The sequence below is a fragment of the Diuraphis noxia genome, unplaced genomic scaffold (genome assembly GCF_037042655.1).
Source record: "Diuraphis noxia isolate RWA-SAM2 unplaced genomic scaffold, SU_Dnox_SAM2 contig0003, whole genome shotgun sequence".
NCBI lineage: Eukaryota > Metazoa > Arthropoda > Insecta > Hemiptera > Aphididae > Diuraphis > Diuraphis noxia.
The window spans coordinates 24,855,811-24,875,511 of record NW_028301713.1 but is presented as its reverse complement, the minus strand read 5'-3'; the positions used below and the strand labels follow the sequence as shown (position 1 = coordinate 24,875,511).

At 28.1% G+C, this 19,701-nt stretch overlaps 1 protein-coding gene across 1 annotated transcript in view; it reads right to left on the bottom strand.

The window, feature by feature from the left end:
• The window catches only part of Hil (peptidase hillarin), a 41,272-nt gene extending 28,545 nt beyond the window's left edge, over positions 1-12,727 (bottom strand). The window contains exons 1-2 of the mRNA XM_015520354.2: positions 12,357-12,727; positions 6,201-6,987 (exon numbers count right to left, since the gene is read on the bottom strand). Coding sequence (XP_015375840.1) covers positions 6,201-6,764 — 564 coding nt within the window. The 5' untranslated portion in view covers positions 6,765-6,987; positions 12,357-12,727. The remainder of the gene's footprint in view (positions 1-6,200; positions 6,988-12,356) is intronic.
• Positions 12,728-19,701: the final 6,974 nt, after the last annotated feature.

Genomic DNA, 19,701 nt, shown 5'->3' with positions numbered 1-19,701 from the left:
CTACCTCACGATCATAACAACATAAGAGTACGACATAATCCATAAGCTCGTGCGTGATCAAGAGTGTATACCTGCGCCGCGTGTACCTACCATCCTAAATATATATATATAGCCATAGTATACATCGCTTTACAATAACAATAATAATAATAAAATGTGTTTGTATATAAATAGGTGTGTGACCGGCTGACCTTAATATCACGGTATTGACATTGTACATAAACACGTAAATTTCGTGCCGATTTTTCACGCCTGTAAATCACCCAATAATTCTATATGACTATATACAATACATCAGTATTCGCCCGGCGTGCCACATAATATTATAACCATCACTATACTATATAATATGATAGGTATGTATATATCATGTAATATATAATATTACAGACGTATATATAGACGTACTTATATGATATTCGCACACACTGGGCCCCTGACGCCACTCGTCCAAGTCGTATATATGTAGGAATACAACATAGGTGTGTAATGTTTACTTAGTAATTAGGTGTGGGATAGAGAATAACAGAATAAAATATATAATATTATAAATTAATATATATGTGCAATCAACGAAAAATCAATAGATTCAATTTTCTATTTTCCTTGATCTTATAGATCCTCGACTAGATCAATATTCTGCGATCGTGATAATATTATGAAGTTATTTATTTAAAAAAAAAAAAAACTAAAAAAACTCTATATCGAACGTGCATTACATTTTTGAAAACCACATCCTATATTATATTATATTTGTTATCTAATTGAAAGAAAAACAGCCAACTAAATAAATAACGGGAAGAAGAAGTTTTATTCGAGTAACTCGAGGAGTCTAAATGCCTGAAAAGTCCAAAATGAAAAATAAAATAACATTACTCCCAAGAAGGGGGAGGAGAATATAAAATTCGTAGACGTATGTTGAAATAAACCGGTTCGGCGTGGATGGACGAAGAAAGTAATACACAAAATACGTACCTATATACAATATATGGACGTACCCACTTGTGAGATTATACACGTGTATATAAAATTATTGTACCTATAGGTATCTATATAGGGAGGATGAGGTGATGATTGAAGCATGACGTCATGGATACACAATATGTTTCGGGGTAAGTTCGGCAACATCGCACTTTAATATACATTTACCGTGTTGATTCATTGTGTACCTAGTTTTTATTTGAATTTTTAATTGAGTAAAACAGGAAACCGTGTTGCCCGACGTCCAATAATAGTGATATAATGTTTAATGTTATATATACAGCAGTGTTTTTGCATACAACAAATTAAAGATGGTCTCGTGTGATTTGGAGTTTAATATAATATTATTAAGTAGTATATTGCTAAATTAAAATCATTCGCTAAATCACGGAGGTTTTTTTAAGAAATATACAATAAAAGACGCGCGTAATTCGTACGATTTATACGACCATCACGATAACTGCACAGCGATCACGGCCCACGGGATAGCGTTAGGTACGCCTTTTTTGGTATTTTAATGATAATATGTACAATCGCAAAACCATACGTTTTTTTCTGGGTTAGAATAAAAATTCGAGAATCATAAAATATTGTGCGCCACACACAATCGCATCGTTTAAAATAATAATAATATAGGTACCTACCTACATATTATATACATAAATTATGTATGGTTCATCATTTATTTTTGTGAAAATACATGTTTTTTAATCGTGTAGTCTTAGAATTCAACGGTTGCGTGACAGTCGACTTTGACTACTATATAGTACTATATACGCATAAAATCCTTGGAATGCTTCACATATTATTACAAGCATATATACCTCTAATAGAGGACACATTATGTTTAAATCGTGTTTTTCACGATTCATTTAACGTCCCTAAATTATTATTTCTTATTGTTTTGATTTTTTAAATAAGTACCGCGAAAAAAAATACAAAACATTTTTATTTAGTGTGACCCGCATGATATTATTATAAATATTTCATGTTATTAAAATATGTTAATTTCCAAAGTATCATTTACGTGTGTATTATATGACTATATATTAAGTTATTATAATAATAATATATTTTAGTATTTAGTGCCACAACAATGATTAAGGCATGAACTTTTTTCGTTAAATTTATTGTTGACAATTTTTAAATACACGAATCGTCGTTTATTTTGCTTTAAAACTTCTTGTGTTTCTTTTAAAATCAGTATCGCACAGTATATAAGTATATCATATCATATAATTACTATTTTTAATTGCATTACAAACAAACAAATTTAAAATTTAAAATTATTCCAACACGACGACACCCAATACAACTTAAAAAATAATGAAGATATAAAATACTATATTTTTCCAAAAGTTAATGTCTTATAATTATTATGTAAAAAAAAAAAATATTTTCAAAACGTAATTACTTTTTGAGATTATATATATATATATATATATATATATATATATATATATATATATATATATATATATATTATAAGTTAAATGAACACTCACTGTATATATTACATTATATAGGACACTGCACGGAGGAGGTTATAACTTATATCTAGTCTTATATTTCACCGTAGGTACTGTAGGAAATATCAAGTGCCTCAAGGACACAACTAATCTAATTTGTTCATTATAGCTATGGTTTTGTGCGAAAAGCATTAAAACGAACACTGTTAAACTTAACCTAACTTTACTTGTATATGTATATCTTTCGTGTGTATAATGATAATGATATACCTGTAAACTGTTAAAATGCAGGTACATAACAGTGTATTCCTATCGTCATTGCTAATACGATGAAGATGGTTTTGTTTTCTGTTTACCGCGGTAATAATCTTTTTGCATAATATGTCCTTGTGCTGTTGTGCGAGGTTTCTATAGTACTTGTAGGCCGAAAAGACCTAACCCATGTCCCCGCTGCGAAAACGACGTACATACTACCTATCTATATGGCTATATATGCGAATGGAATACGTTACACACGTATAGCCACATGTCATTTTATTGCTATACATATATAGTTAGGTATGTGTACAACGAATTCGAGATGGTTGTTAAAGTCAACGCGGTGTCGCTCGCCGAAGTCAAATTATTATACCTACATTGTCTTAACGTTTACATGCAGATATCGAACTAAAAAGTAATAAGTTAAATCAACTCTCATTACCGCAATTTTTTTTTAATTCCAAAAAAATCGATTCGACTGTATATTTTTATTTTCTATTTTTTCGTCCACCGCGTCTTCTTTTTCGTTTATTATTATTATTATTCGTGTTGTAATTCCGTTTCAATATTTACCGTATCTAATACACTGTGTGTGTAATATGTATATATATATATATATATAATATATATAATATGAGCCAAATAAAGCGTGAACTAGAAAAATAAATTGCAGTAGGTCTGCACACCGCAGCGCCAGAGAGAACCGCAAAATTCTAAAAGAACACTGTCATTGCACTTCATTCCCTGAATCGACATTCCATTCACCGCGCACAACGATCGGTACGCTACCTGCACCACCGCTACCGAATGTATCTGTATAGTCGTTGTCGTCGGCTATTATTTACTGTTGTAGTATGTATGTGCGTGTATATACACGAGGGGAAGATAGAGAGAGAGAGAGAGAGAGAGTAGAGACTACCAAAATAGTACCTATATTAATAGTATTTAATACGCGTGATATATGTATATAATGAAAATGTCGGGTCTTCGCTTTTCGACCGAATTTATACGGTCGTATTTTGTAATGAAATAAATTAATTGTCATGATTTTTGAAGCGACGAAATCGTATACAAAATATACAATACATGCGAAATTCGAATTTCCTTAATTTTATTCTCGCCATCACGTTTGTGGTGGTCTCAACTACGTTAAGTTTGCGTACTTATTTTAATTTTATTTTTTGTAACGTTCGTATAAGGCGTGTACAACAGTTGGGATGGCGCCCAGTCATTTCCGACCAATTACAACAACCGAACGATTTTGTTTTCACTTAGAAAAACTTCCTGTTTCCTAGACTGTTTGAACATTAAATTCATCTTATTCGCTTTCTTATTTCATAAACGATATCAGCAAAATATGACCCATCATAATTATTTCTTTTTTAATTATTAAATCATGATTTTTTTATGTTAAATAAAATAATATCCTAAATAACAAAAGTTTGTCCACAACTTATTATTAAATAGAGTGAAATTGTTTAAAGCATAGGTATGCGAGAAAAAACAGATTGTTCTTAATGACCAATGTAATACAAACAGTAATTCAAATTTATATTTTTTTTTATGATTATTGAATTACCACGCATTATTTAATCCATATATTAAATTGCTTTTTATTAAATTGAACACACAAAACAAAACATTTCAATATTATTAAATATGTCCTATATGTTTGCTTCTTTAATTTTTAAATTTTACCGGGATAAAATAATTGTTTTGTTCCTGCACTATTGATTATCTTACAAACGTTAAATAAAATGAGAAAATTGTATTGGAAGTATTTAACAACAGTACCTACTACTTTCCTTCCGAGAGTAGCAAATTAACTATAATAGAGTTCTAAGAATTCAGTATTAATTGAAATATACAATCGCATTCATATAATACTTAGAGTTGATGTAGCATTTTACTGTTGGGTAAATTTTTATTTTATAGTTTTAATTGAATTAATGTATTGAAGAAAAAAACTATTAGCGAATGACAAATAATGATAAAAACCAAGTGTGTCATAAATGTATATGTTTAAAAAAAATGTGTTTCGGGATATGAACGATTAAATTTGAGAATTATCTAATTTATTTATTTATTTATTTATCAATGAATCATACGCACTAAGTATAATATATTATTTTATGTACAGTGTACAATGTACATACATAATATATAATTCGAATTTTGAAATCATATTATCTCTTATCATACTATCTATTATCTCTTCCATTATTTATATTTAACAGATTATACATCATGAGTAGACAATAATACAACATAAACACTAGGTATTTAAAGTTTAAAAAAAATATTTACGACTGCTTTGTAAAATCGTCAAAAACAATAAGCAATAAATTCGATAACAAATCCATTTCTGTACATTGCATTAACGATGCTATTGACGTATACAACATAGGTTTTTTTCATTTTAACACCTTATATACATAAGTTTAATAGATATTGTAGGTACTATATAGACTCGAATTTAAACATATTTGAATTATGAGAAAAACATTTGACGAACTATGATGTACATGTAACAGAAAGAGGTTTGGGTGTTAATATTCAAAGCATTCCGAACGTGTGCAACGCGTAACTCGAGTGAATATTACGTAAAATTATCTAAAAAGACCTTTCGCCGATTCTTAATTGTTTTAACCACAAACAGTTCGCACACATGACGAGTATATACGTAAGTATAATAATTTATTTGTTGTATTGTTTCGAGTTATGCAAATGATGTAAGTATACACGTATACATACAGTCTAAACATTCGAAAATAAATTAAATAGTCGAAAAAACATAGCGCCTATAGTCTATTATACATCAAAAACTATTAGGCGTTTCAATTTCTACAGTAAATATGTTTTATCTTCTATCTATAATCCATATAAACAATTAAAGTAACAGAGCTAAAAAAATTTGGAATTTCTATTCCTCTATAATACTCTAAATGTGCTTGGAAATAGCTTATTCATTCCGTGGTACATGCTTTATTTGGCACATTAGAAAATCAATGTTTTTTTGCATTCTGTCTAATTTTGTCTCAACACAGAACAAAATATGTCCAAATATTTTCTTAAATATGATAAACTTTAGATTTATATATTTTTAATGATTGTCTACTTGAAACAATAAAAATTGTTATTAAAATAATAAAAAAAAAAAGTTAATAATATGATTAAAAAAATAAAGTACCTAAATATATAATTTGAAATAAATATATTCAATGGTTAAAAATACCAGTATTTATAATCGATGATATACTTATTAAGTACCATTTTTAATTTGAATAGGTACCTAAACCACGAGTACCTGCTGTTGTTTTCTACATGTACGTTAAAAATGTTTTAAAAATTAATAACTAAGAGACACCTATTATACATACTGCGACATAAGCGTATAAAATATAAAAATCGTGGAAAATATGTCAGCGGACAGGTGCGCCCAAAATCATAATAATGCAATAATAAGTTTATAGACAGGATCGGAACACTCACCAAATAACAGTGTATGGGTTTCTCCCGGATACCGTTCTTGTTTGGGTACGATTTGTGGAGTTCGGTGGCGCGGAGCGCGTGAGCAATGTGCAGCGCCGATGCATCGAACCGGCCGTACTGGTAACCGGTGTCCGGGGTGGACGAGTTGATGTACGGTGCCGGTAGCGGCGACTGCGCGCGGTTGTTGGGCGTCGAGCCGTTTAGGTGCTGCTTGATGTTGAGCGCCTCGGCGTCGAACGTGCCTTTGCCGCTGCCGCGTATCTGGTCGTTGACGTACGTCGTCGACTTGGGCACGTTGAGCGCGCTCCTGATGCCCACCGACGTGCCGTCCAGATGGCCCGGCCCGATTTTCGGCACGTGGCTCGAACAGTACACTTCCTTGTCCTCCTGCCGGTGCTGGTTGTTGTAGTACGTCTTCAGCGTAAGCTTCGTACCACACACCACACACTTGAAGCATCCGCTGTGGAAGAACGTGAAGTCTTTGAGCGGGCCCACCCGGTCTACCTGGTACACCGTCTGGTAGCATCGCAGGCACGTGCTCTCGTAAAAGTTCGACCGGTACATAGTGCTGCAGCGCGGGCCCCTGCAATATTGCAGTCGGGGCGACGGCAGCGAGGTCGTGCGAGTTATATTAGATGGTCGGTGACCCCACGCATCATCAAATTATTACCACATCAGAAATCATATACTATAGCTAAGTAGCGTATAATAATTTAGAATGATAAACGAACAATGGACTGCAGCAGTTATCAAGCGCCTAGCGGTTGCGGGTGAACGTCGATGACGCCTGCAAAACATAATAATAATATATTACAGTTCATAATAGAAAAAAGTATAACACTATTATAACCAATAGCTGATGATTTAATAACTGTGGCGAAAACCCCTTGTACTGTGTCTGGATTATATATCTTATAATGTAATGACGGCTGTTACCGGATTGGTTCTTATATACAAATTTATTTTTATCAAGGAGTTCCTTAACTGGGTCCTATCTCGGATCAGTCCTATTACCAAACTTATATCAATAAAAATAGTTCAAATTTTCTATTTTATAAGATATTTTTTGTTGTAGGTATAAAATTATACTCGAAAAACTGTGTATGGAGAAATTGTTTTCGAATAGCTTTGAAATAAAAACACCACAATAATCTTAAATTTTAAATTCAGTTCATTAATTTTAAATTATTATTATTATCTACTTCTAAGTTTACAGCCCTAAACCAGTCACAAATTTAAACGACATCAATTCAGCCAAATGGAAACAAATGCAACTGCAACGGTCAGTAATTACTCAAAATATCGTTATAAACGAGTACCAACCAGTACGAATACGAGTATATATTATAAAAAATTTACACTTTTTAAAAATCAATGATAATAACAGTATAAGTATTGTCATTTAAAGTTGCTACATAAATAGAAACAAGCGTTATGATGTCTTTATCCAATCTATACCCACAGAAATATTGACCTACGTAATATATATACACGACGTTTATGCATACTTCAAACACGTACCAACTTTTTAAAAATATTCTTCAACTTTAATAGTATAATTATTAGTTGGAATAAAGTAAAAAATATATATATTAAAGGATGAATAAAGCAGTTCCCAGCATCTATACGGTTAAATATATAGTTTTTGTGTAATGTTTGTATATGTACTATGTATATACCTAAATATAAAAGGTTTTGTGGTTTAAGAAACTCTCTCACACAAAATTTAATAGCGTACCTATATTATATACTAAAATAATTGAACAACTACAACTGTGAGTATTTAACGATAACACAACAACTCTAAGCCATCTCTAAATCTTTAATACCAAGTGATTATTTTATAGCCATTTTTGTATTTTTGACTACCCTAAAAAATCATGTTAATTTCGACTATTTAAATAATTATAAGTCTCCAAACCACTGTTTGTACAAAGTTTAACCTCAAAATCTTGTTAGATACATTTTTGTACAACACAATAATGTTATTTTTTTCTCTGTGCCAAGTTTTTAATTGATAAAGTATTAAAATTCATAACCGAACTACTTATTTGTTATTATGCTTACCATTATTTATATAAGTTAAAGATTTCAGGAATCAGGGCGCGTCCAGATTTTTTTAGAAAGGATAGGCTAAATACAGTTTTATTTAAATATAAATAGCAGTTTACATATATATATATTTAAATTACTCGAGATTGACATTGATAGACCGAAACAGTAGACTGAAAAACAGAATGCTATTGGGATATCAAGTTATTTTACACATATATAAAATATAATATAAGTACCTATTGTTATTTGACAGTTTCAAATCCTTGAAAATTATTATGATATTTAATATTATTATTAAATAAAATACATGAAATGTTGTATTATGTCGTTATATATAATTATACCTTTTTATATACCTACATTAATTAATCTTTATGAGAAATAAAATGAATTATAGTAACAAGGCGTTTAAGCATTAATTATAGAGTTTTTAAGAGCCATAATATTTCTATTCAAACCACCAGTATCATGTTTTAGCTGATTTTTTACAGTTATAGGTAAACTTAAAAATGTTCATACAAACATATTATCAATGCAATATAGAAGTATTCACGTATACAATACAATGTCTGTAGTGGGAATGTAAACCCCCATAAAATAATTTCATTAAACATTGTATAGGATTTGGCAGATACTAAGATTTAGACTTGTCGTTGTTGGAAAAACTTATTTCTTAAAATGAATTTTAGTTTTTTGTATTTCACAAAAACTATTGCTATGTCATATTATGAAAAAAATGAATTGCGATGACTGTATAAGAGTAACCATAGTAAACATTTTGAACCTAAGACTTTACGTTTGTACTTTTAGATTGTGAGCGGAGCGAGGAATGTATTGGTTTTACAATGATGTTTATTTCTTTTTCTTTTTTATTCTGTAAACACTTTTTCTCCCTCTAAAATTACTCAAAAGTATCAAGTGTAGTATTTTTTCCGAAAGGTAATGTTCTTAAGCTGGTACTTTAGAGATGTCCATTTTCGATTTTCGAAACGGTAGGTACTCGAAATAAAAGCGGTTAAAGAAGAAAAAACGTACGATTTCCGAATTTTATAATATTAATTTCGTTTCTACGAGAAATATTCCTTCAAATTAAAAATGACAGGTGATCTTTTTTGTTGTATTTTGGATTTTGTTCCATACGGTTTAAAGTTCGGAAAATTTTAGTCATTTTTGAATTATTTATAGACATTTTAACTTTGGGAGTATTTTTGTTGTAATTCAATTAAAAACATTTATGAAAACTTGAAATTTGGTTTGTTTTTTTTATATTAACCTTACCTAGACATGGTAATATTTTCAAAACATTTGAGCGACTTTTTTCTTTTTAAATCTAAGATTTGAAAATTTTTAATAATCTATAATAGGTATATCCTAGACGGATAAACCGTCTCCGCTCAGAATCATTTTTCGTATACAATGATACAACAACATTGAATTCAAATTTAATTCAATCCATTACAGAACCCACTTGTAACCTACTGTACAGCAGAGCGACATACCCACTTTTTTTAAGTGCATATTTAGTAGTGAAACATTGGTATAAAGAATAATTATTCTTAAAAAAAAAATATCAACAGAATGTGTTATAAATAACAATTATCTTTTTAACGATTAAATTTATGTATTATCAACATGAACTTTGGCGGTTCAGGCACAAATAAATATATGTCCAAGCATTAGATGATTGCTTTATACATATTATAGTGGAATTTGTGTAGTTTATTTTAAAAACTTATATTAAAGATATGAATAAATTAAAGTTAAGCAAGAAGTCCGTAAATATGCATAGAAATGTATACCCACTTATAAAAATAAAAATAATAGGTATACATCAATTTTTAATTACCTATCATTAACTGCCATCATTTTTTGTCGTTTAAGTCTCCACCGTAATTATTGGAATTTAAGTCCGATTTACATCTTGAAATTTGAATTATTATAATATTAATGTAGGTTTATGACTACAAGTAGGAAATCGATTATTGAAAGAAATTCTAGGTTAGTTTTGTTGCAACTGGTCTTAAAATGTTCGATTGAATATTAATACTTGCTTGTTTTAAATAATAAATTAAAATAATTAAAATTAAAAAACGTTTTTAAATAAGAATATTTATGATATTGCGAAACTTAAGCCAACACGTTTTACATAAACAGAAAAAACAATTATTGGAGTACAAATTAAAAATAATAATTTTGTTTTATTACTTTGTTATAGGTATATTGACAATATATTGATTTAAACTTTTACTTATTTAATTTATTATTGATAAACTGAAAACATTTAACATCGTAGTATTTTATTGATCAATTCCGTGTAAGTCAAATGCTTATGAATATTATCAACTATTGTATTCTATAGGAATACTTATATTTATAAGTATGATTTTTTTTTAAATATACCATTTAATTTTTCTCTTTGATCCAAACGCAACATTGTGTATGCGTTCAGGAGAACCAACCTTGTGTGATAGCTTTAATATTAAAGTAAATTTAACTATCAAGCATTAAGTAAAGAAAATCATATAATATATGTCTTTACATTGCGTTTTGTATATTACGGTATTTAAATTTGTTTGTAGTGGCGTCATCGTCATTTCAGCTTTTAATAAAGGTAAGTAAAAGTATTTACCAGTCACAGCCCAAATGGGTAACACGAAAAAAATCAGATAGCGCAAGCTATAATATTATGTACCTTTTCTTTCTTAAAATACAAACATTACAAACATACACTGCACATATATAACAACTTTCATGCACATCCACGCGTGTGTCTAAATATAAATATATTCCAATTATTATTTAGCTATTACTAATCAGTAATCACCAATTTATCATTGTAACAATAATTTCGTAGAACTAAATATAATATTTTCTTGAAATATTATAAAAATAGGAATGATTTTGCGCTAGTAAAATATAATAATGGTGAAACGAAACAACTGGGATCTGGCCCATCGAGTTTCTTTTAAAATTAAACAGGAACAATTAATGACCACCTTGCCACCCCCCCCCCCCCCCAAATGACGACATTGATTGTATGCTATACCTGTACTCATAGCTTGCATAAATATTTAAATATCATAAAAAAACAGACATACAAATTACAAACACCAATAAACTTTGAACTTTAAATTTGATAATACGTCAACTGATTCAAATATATAAACTATATACGTTAAATTTGGTTCTGCTGAACTCAAATTCACTATGTTTCCTATGGGTTAGAGAGATGAAATAAATAATGCGCCTAAAATAATCTTAAACTTTTAAATAATAAATATTTCTATCTAAGAATCTAACATAAATATAAACAATCCTTAAATCGAAATGCGAATGATAAATATTTCTAAATGAAAGAACTCGGTAACTGATATAGATTTTATAACTATTAAAAAACCTTTCCTTTTATCAAGACTCAAGAGTATCCAGTGTTGTAAACATTAAAAAAAAAAAGTTTATTGTATTTGTTTATACTTGATACACAGACGTACACGCTTAAGTGATTACACGCTTACATCGCGATATCACAGATTAAATAAAACATTAATTAGAAGAATCTTAAATGTACCTATGTAAATAACTTATATGTTAAAATTGTGTATGTATATAGTACTTTATATCTACCTATATTGTACCCGCTCTGACTTTAAATCATTTAAGCCTATTACAATAACAAATATGTAACTTATGATGTTAGATTAAGCACCGGTCAAGAAATGTATAATAACCCATAATATATTTAAATCTATAATTCTACAGATGATTTTTTTCTAATAGGTATTAGAATTTAAAATTTAGGCATAAATCGATGTGTATCTTATTTTGTAATTGTAACATTTACAATACTTATTTGTTTTCTAGTAAATAATTTAGTGACTTTAACGATAGATCAAATAATAAACACACTGCCTATAAGTTGGGTATATTCATCATAAACATCAATTTATTTATTATTAAAAATGTATTTATTATTTTATAAATATTTCTAGATCTGTAATTTTACAAAACTCAATCAATTTTATTGAAATATTTAAAATCTAGCTTGCATTAATTACATTGTTTTAGGCATAGTTAATCTATAATGTATAATGTGTAAAGTACCTTTGTTGCGTTTATGTTTATTCTAAGAATTTTTATATGCACATATTATGTGCATTCGAAATTTTGACGGATTCTTATCATCCACTTGTACACTCATACACCACACACTGAAAGAACCGAGACTGCATTATAACTCAGTCATTTTAGTTATTTGAACGTTTGATTTTTATTTAAGCGTCAATAAACATAAGCCCGATATCCGTAGTCACTCACAAAAACCAACGCGATCGCACACAATCACGAGCCGATTTGTATTTATTTTGTTTTTAAAATATTTTTCTTTTATTTGTTATTACCGACGTCGAACGCGACACTTTTACCACGATCCAATATATTCTCGGTACTAACCGTGTTGCCGGAGCGGCGGAGCCTCGAACGACCTTACCAGCAGTTTTCTGGTTATACGGTTTCACCTGTGCTCCTCTCTACCCGTACCTATATACTCACTGAGTACGAAATCCCCCACCATTCAAGTTAGTCATGTATTCATGCTCAGACACTCATAGTACCCGTATTGAAGATAAAAAAAAATAAGCATTGCAAATAGCACAATAATTTATTTTTTTTTGCCACAACAAAACATTTTTAATAGTATATAAGCTTTTATTGTATTTATATTTAAATACAAGAAATGAGAAAACCTAAAAAATTATAAATTTTCTGCTAAAAAAATGGATAGGCATGCATTTCATGTAATTATTAGGTACGTTTTACCAAAACAATGTAATAAAAAAAATTAGAAATTAGTTATAATTATAATTTATATATAGATAAAGCGCACTTTTATGTTATTATTTTTATTTATTATGAAATTCGAGACTATAGCACCGTATACTTGTATACAGTTTTAAATTTTTAATTAGGATACATAGACTCCTATATACCGGGCTGTAGGTATATATAATAAAATATCTACCATAGAATAACTTAAGCAAAATAACAGCGCGAAGCGATAAATATATTGATTTTACAATCTCTTGGGTTTTTTGTGTCTGAAGACACTTTTTACGGTAAAAAAAAATGTATATATTTCCAACTTCAATATCTTTTCTGCTAAGAAAATAAATTGCATTAAAAATATTATCGTAGATCCTTAATGTATTTTACAAAATGTTTTAATTAGTAGGTTAGGTAATTTGTAGTTGTTTAATTTTCAAAATATTTCTATTCTATTCGAGCTACCTATTTATAGTCAATTGAAATTTTTAATTTAACTATCTTTTAACCTAACCCCCTGGATACGCCACTGTATATGAGTCTAGATAGTATAAATCCATTTCCCGTGATGAATAAATTATTTGAATTCCTATCTACGACCTAATTATTATTTTTTGAATGTGAACATCTTTGCAATTCATAATTTAAAGGTATAATTTTTTTGGAATAAATTATTGTTAGTATCATTAACATTAAATATATTGGTATAAATGGAGTATGTAGGAATTCCATTTATCTTCGTTCGATAGATATATTTAACAGCAGTGTTATAATTGAAATGAAAACCATGTTTATCAAAATATCATTAAAATTTACTACGATAGAGGTAATTGTTAATTGTTATAACCATAATTATAATTAATTTATACTAATATACTTTCAAATCGTTTTTACTGTCAGTAATTATAAAAAATTAGCAACTGAGCATCATTTTTTAATAGGAAATTTAATAATAAGGGTTTACTAATAATATATTCATTTTACTGGTTGTCTGACAGTTTAAACTTTTGAAAGTATCTACGCGCACTGTACGTGTTAATGTTCCACTGGCCAATGGCCATAATAAAATATTAAATTGTATTTGTTTGGTATTGCATTGTAATATTGTATCTGTATTATAATTAAATGCATACAAAATATATGTAGGTAGGTACGCTATAAACTGCATATCAATTATCAGCACCTATTATATGAATCTTATTTACATAGGTACATATAAGACTTAATTTTGAACAATTGATGACTGTCAAAAACCGGATATACAAACTGTGAATTATGTAAATCGTAAACTAAATCGGATGTATAGGCTGCGTAGTGCGTAATGCATGGTGCAGGCATATCCATGCAATAACAGACTTTATAGGTAAATAAATAACAAAATAATATATTTTACATTTTATGCACTAGACATAGTTTATTCTAAATGTAGGTACATGATTAATGATCATGGATGCATTATGCATATACGTAGTATTAGTCATATATTCGTATAGATACTGTTGCGTGACATTCAATTCACATGAACCGTGAAAACAAAACATAGCCATGAAAATGTTAGTGCGGTTAGTTATATCCGGTCAACTATATTTCCACATTATTTAAATATAAACAAACGCCCAACTTTCCCAACTAAAAATTATAAAATCAGTATATATTAAAAAGATATAGGTACCTATTATAGCTAGTAATTATTTTTTGGTTTAATTTTTCAATAAAAATCGAACCATTTACTTGATCTTTCTAATTCTAAAATTATTCTTAATACCTACAGGCATAATAAAAATAATAATTGGAAAATGTATAAGAAAATTAAGTTTCTTACCTCAAAAAGGTTTTTAAATATTGCACAGTGTTATAATTGTTACAACAGCAGTCTGCAAATAATAACAATATATAAATTAATATACAGATGATATTTTTTTAAATAAATTTTGATTCATTATTAATCGAATAGTCAACACTTCTATCGCTACAAGCTTACAACACATAGCCAAAAGAGTTTATTTTTTATCTATTACGTATTTCACATTTATGAAATGTGTTTATAAACACATATATGTGGTATTTAATAAATACAACAGTAAATTAATTGAATATGCCTGGGTAGGTAGTATAAAAAAAAACCAATGCTAAACTTTTTTTTTTGTAAATATAAAATATGTTGGTACCTAATTGATTCTTTAAAAAAAATCTATATTATGTGTTAATTTAAGTAGCTTAGAAAATAAATAGGTTAAGTCGGTTAAGAGACGCCAAACCAGCAGATGTAATACCCATCAATATGTGTAAAACGAATTTGAGTATGGAAGATATGTAAATGTAATTCATATCATTATATCAATTATTATTATTTTACACCCATGTTAATAGGGACACGAGGTCACCCATTCATTATAATTATTCCTAAACAAAAATATAAATTGTATAGAAAATAAAATATGTATACCTATATAAATATAATAGTATGATACACGATCCATACGTAAATATAATATACTTCTAATTATTGAATGCAAAGCAACCATCATATTTAAAACGGGTTATCATACACATCTAGGTATGGTATATGTATGTCTTGTGTACATATATAATATGATTGTACATTTACTTACATTTAACAAAATATCACCTTAAGTGGAAAACAAATTTTTTTATTATTAGCTATCAGTATTTTCACTAATTCAGGTGTGATAAAATGTGTATAATGTTCTTATAACTATTGTATATGAGTATATGACATAGATAGATTAATACATTATCCAATAATGGGAACAAACACACCGTCGTAGGTAGGTAAATGTGAAATAAGATCGCCACGCCACACATTGTATAACAATAATATACAACTTTAATGAACGTCATTATTGAAGTTTTGTAACCATCAACGTATAGTTGCGTAAATACACATAATGTGATTGGGTGTTCTCCGGTCTCCCCCCACCCTTGACATTTTTCACTTTTTAATGATGAGAATATTCTTGTATAAGACATAATATTATATTTACCCATATTATTTGTTAAATATAGCTCTCCTGGTATGATCCAATATAAATGGAAATGTAATGAACGTACCTATATACTTATTGTGTATTTGTGTATGTCAATATATCAACACGTCGCCGTGGTATAAATAAACACTATATAATATATACAAATATCCCAAAAATAATTAGAATAAAATTACCATCCATAAGACCATAAGTAGTTATATTTTTGAATTTGTTTTCAATTTTGAAAGAATCGATGAAAGCCGCATCGTTAAGTTTTTTACAATAATGGCTTATTAGAATCTTAGTATATATTTTACGCATATTTTTATGTGATCATTTTTTCGAATAAAAATAATGCTCAAAAAGTTATACCATCTCCAAGTCGGAAATACCTTTAGAATATAATAAGAACTCCAAAATAAGAAGGTATTCAATTTTAAATTTTTAAATTAGGATTTTTTAAGTATTAATATGGAATTTGCTGACCATATTGACATATTGTGCAGTAAGGAAAACCTATATCGATAACAATTAACCGCTGATACATTTTTAAATATCTGGAAGCAAGTGAGAATACAGAATTTTACTTTGGGAGGGATACTGAATAAAAAATTATAATTATAAACATCGTCACACAGTGAAATAAAAATATTGTATTAATTAATGTAACATGAAATAACATTTATAAATTATTATCATAATGTATATTATAGATATTAAATAGTAAATAGTCTAAATCTAAATTCCTACACTAAATAATAAGCAAGAATAAATAAATACAAATACAATAGCCAATAATATTTTACCAGTACTTAATGTATTGTTTTTTATTTTCAAATTTGTATCAAAATATATATATATAAATGAGAGAACACGCATATACAGCAGTGTTTCACAAGATAGTTGCCAGCTTTAACAAGAATATAAAATATAAATCTTCTCGTGTATGCAGAAGTTAAAATTAAAATAAAATATCCTATTAACTATTTATTAATGCTAGTAAAATATTTTAAGTAGGTACTAATAAGTAATAAGTACTCGATGTTGATTTCTATACATATATACATTATTTTTAATATTTGGTAGGTATTATGGTAGGTACCGGTACCTACTTATTTATCTTATTATATATTACAGACACAGACCTCTGAATTTAAATAACTAATAAGTATTAATTATATACATATTATATATGAAACTACACGAGTTACACTTTAAAATTAGTAATTTTATTGTATAATTTTACGTGGCCATGCTGCCGGAGGCCAACATTGAAAGTTTGAATCGCGTAGGACTCGTATATAGACAAATATTAAAATCACATCCGCTATTTAGCTAACTATTGTACATATATTATTTACCATACAAACGGACTGTAGTATTTTGTATATTATGAGAAAGTCTACTAAAAAGTAAACTTACGAATGGTTTTCATAATTTCATCATACTATTATAATACATCGCCGTGCTCCAGTGTAATTAAAACAAATATATCATTAAATTTCAATCGTGTTTAAGTACAGATACCTACAATCTACATACAAGTTAACATTTTTGATCTACTTTCCGACCATAATAATATGACTAAAACTATAATTTCAGACATATTCTATGTTATCATTTCGATTGTTAAAAACAGCACAAAATTAATAATTATTAAATTAGTAGTCGCTTACTTGTTTAAATAGGTAAACGGTAAAAAATGACACGGGAAAAAACGACACGGAAAAAAACGTCAGGTAAAAAACGTCACGGTAAAAATCGACACGGGTAAAAAACGTCATGGAAAAAAACGCCAAAAATGTTTTTTTTTAATCTAAAAATCACAATTATTGTTTTTAAGTTTAATAATAAAATAATGACACAATATTATTATAGATAATTTGGTGAAAAACGTCAAATAAATAATAGTTTTGAAAAAAAAAAACAAATATAGAATATTATAATTATTAACATATAGGTAGTAGTTATATAAAAAAAAAAATATATCAACATCGTATAGTATAATAATTAGAGAGCGGATCTTTAGGATTTTACATATTTTTATTGGCTTTATGCAGCTTTACGAGAGTGAAAAATGTGGACGATTTATCCATCACAGAGTTCGCAGGAAAAAATTTATTTTGCATATTAAAGCATATTTTGGACATAAGAGAATATTTAGCCTATTTTTCATATTTTAGAATATTTTCTATTATTGTTCATAAAAATATCATATATATTGTTAATTTATCGATTTGTAATTTTTCCAACAACAATTTTTTCTAGGAAAAAAAATATTTCATATTATAAAAATGATAAAAATTAAAAATCATTCAATTATCGACTTGTTTGTAATAAAATTGGTAATGTTGGTCATTCCGTTATTCTCAATCCATTATCGTACCATAGATTATAATATAATAGATCGTATTTGATAACTGATTTTTTATATATATTTCATTATATTCATTGAGGTAACTAAGTATGAATTAATTTATGTTTTTATATTTAAATAACTTAGCTTTTACCAAAGGGCATGCAAGTTCTATATAGTTTTTATTAATTTGTTTTGTTTTTTTTATACCTATTTCATTATATTCATATATCTATGAACTATTTTGTATTTTTTATAATTAAATATTTTACGTTACCAAAGGAATGGTACATAAGTTATTTATTGTTTTTATTGAACTATTTTCGAAAAAAAAAACATATTATTTGCATATTTATAAGTTTAAAGCATATTTAGAGAATATTTTAGTGTTTTTTTAGAGCATATTAGCATCATATTTTAAGCTTTTAAGAACCTAAAAATCCGCTCTTTAATAATAATATAGTACCTATAATATCATTAGTATAGTTATGTATACAGTATACCTATAGGTATTCGTGTTATAGCTAGTATTGCGCCGTGGAAGTATTGTAGCTAGTTCCCAAGGCATCGTTGGTTCAAAACTTTAAGAATTATATAGGTAACAACAATTAAAGGCCAAGTGTCTTATCGAACCCATTCCAAATAACGGTCGTATAGATACTAGATAGGATATATATATATATATATATATATATATATATATATATATATATATATTATACAAAAATATACGTATAATCCTATAATATATTGACTATTGGGTATAATAAAGGTTTACAATTTATGACTTTGGATAACAATAATGGTCAATGATAGGAGTATGCATAAGGCGCCGCCAGGAATTTTATCAGGGGGGTGCATCGTGCAGGTATACGCTGATTTCTAAATAATGCTTATATATACATAATAATAATAATAATAATTATAATGGTTAAACTTCCGTTCCTTATCTAGATTCAGTTATATCATCATTAAAAGATCGCTTTTCTAAAATTCACAATCAATCGTTTTCTCTAATGGATCTTCATCCCTATATGGTATGAAAAACATGAGTAAAGAACAGTTTATTTGCACATTAAATGATATTGTAAAACTCTATGGAAATATTTTGTCATCATATTTTGTAACTGAAGCCACAACATAGTATGAAATGTGGAAAAATGGTACAAAACCATTGGATTCTATTGAATACTTAGATTTGATCGAAATGTCAAAAGATTTTTATCCAGCTGTAGCCGACGCAATCAAGATCGGAGTAACTCTTCCAACAACAACTTGCAGC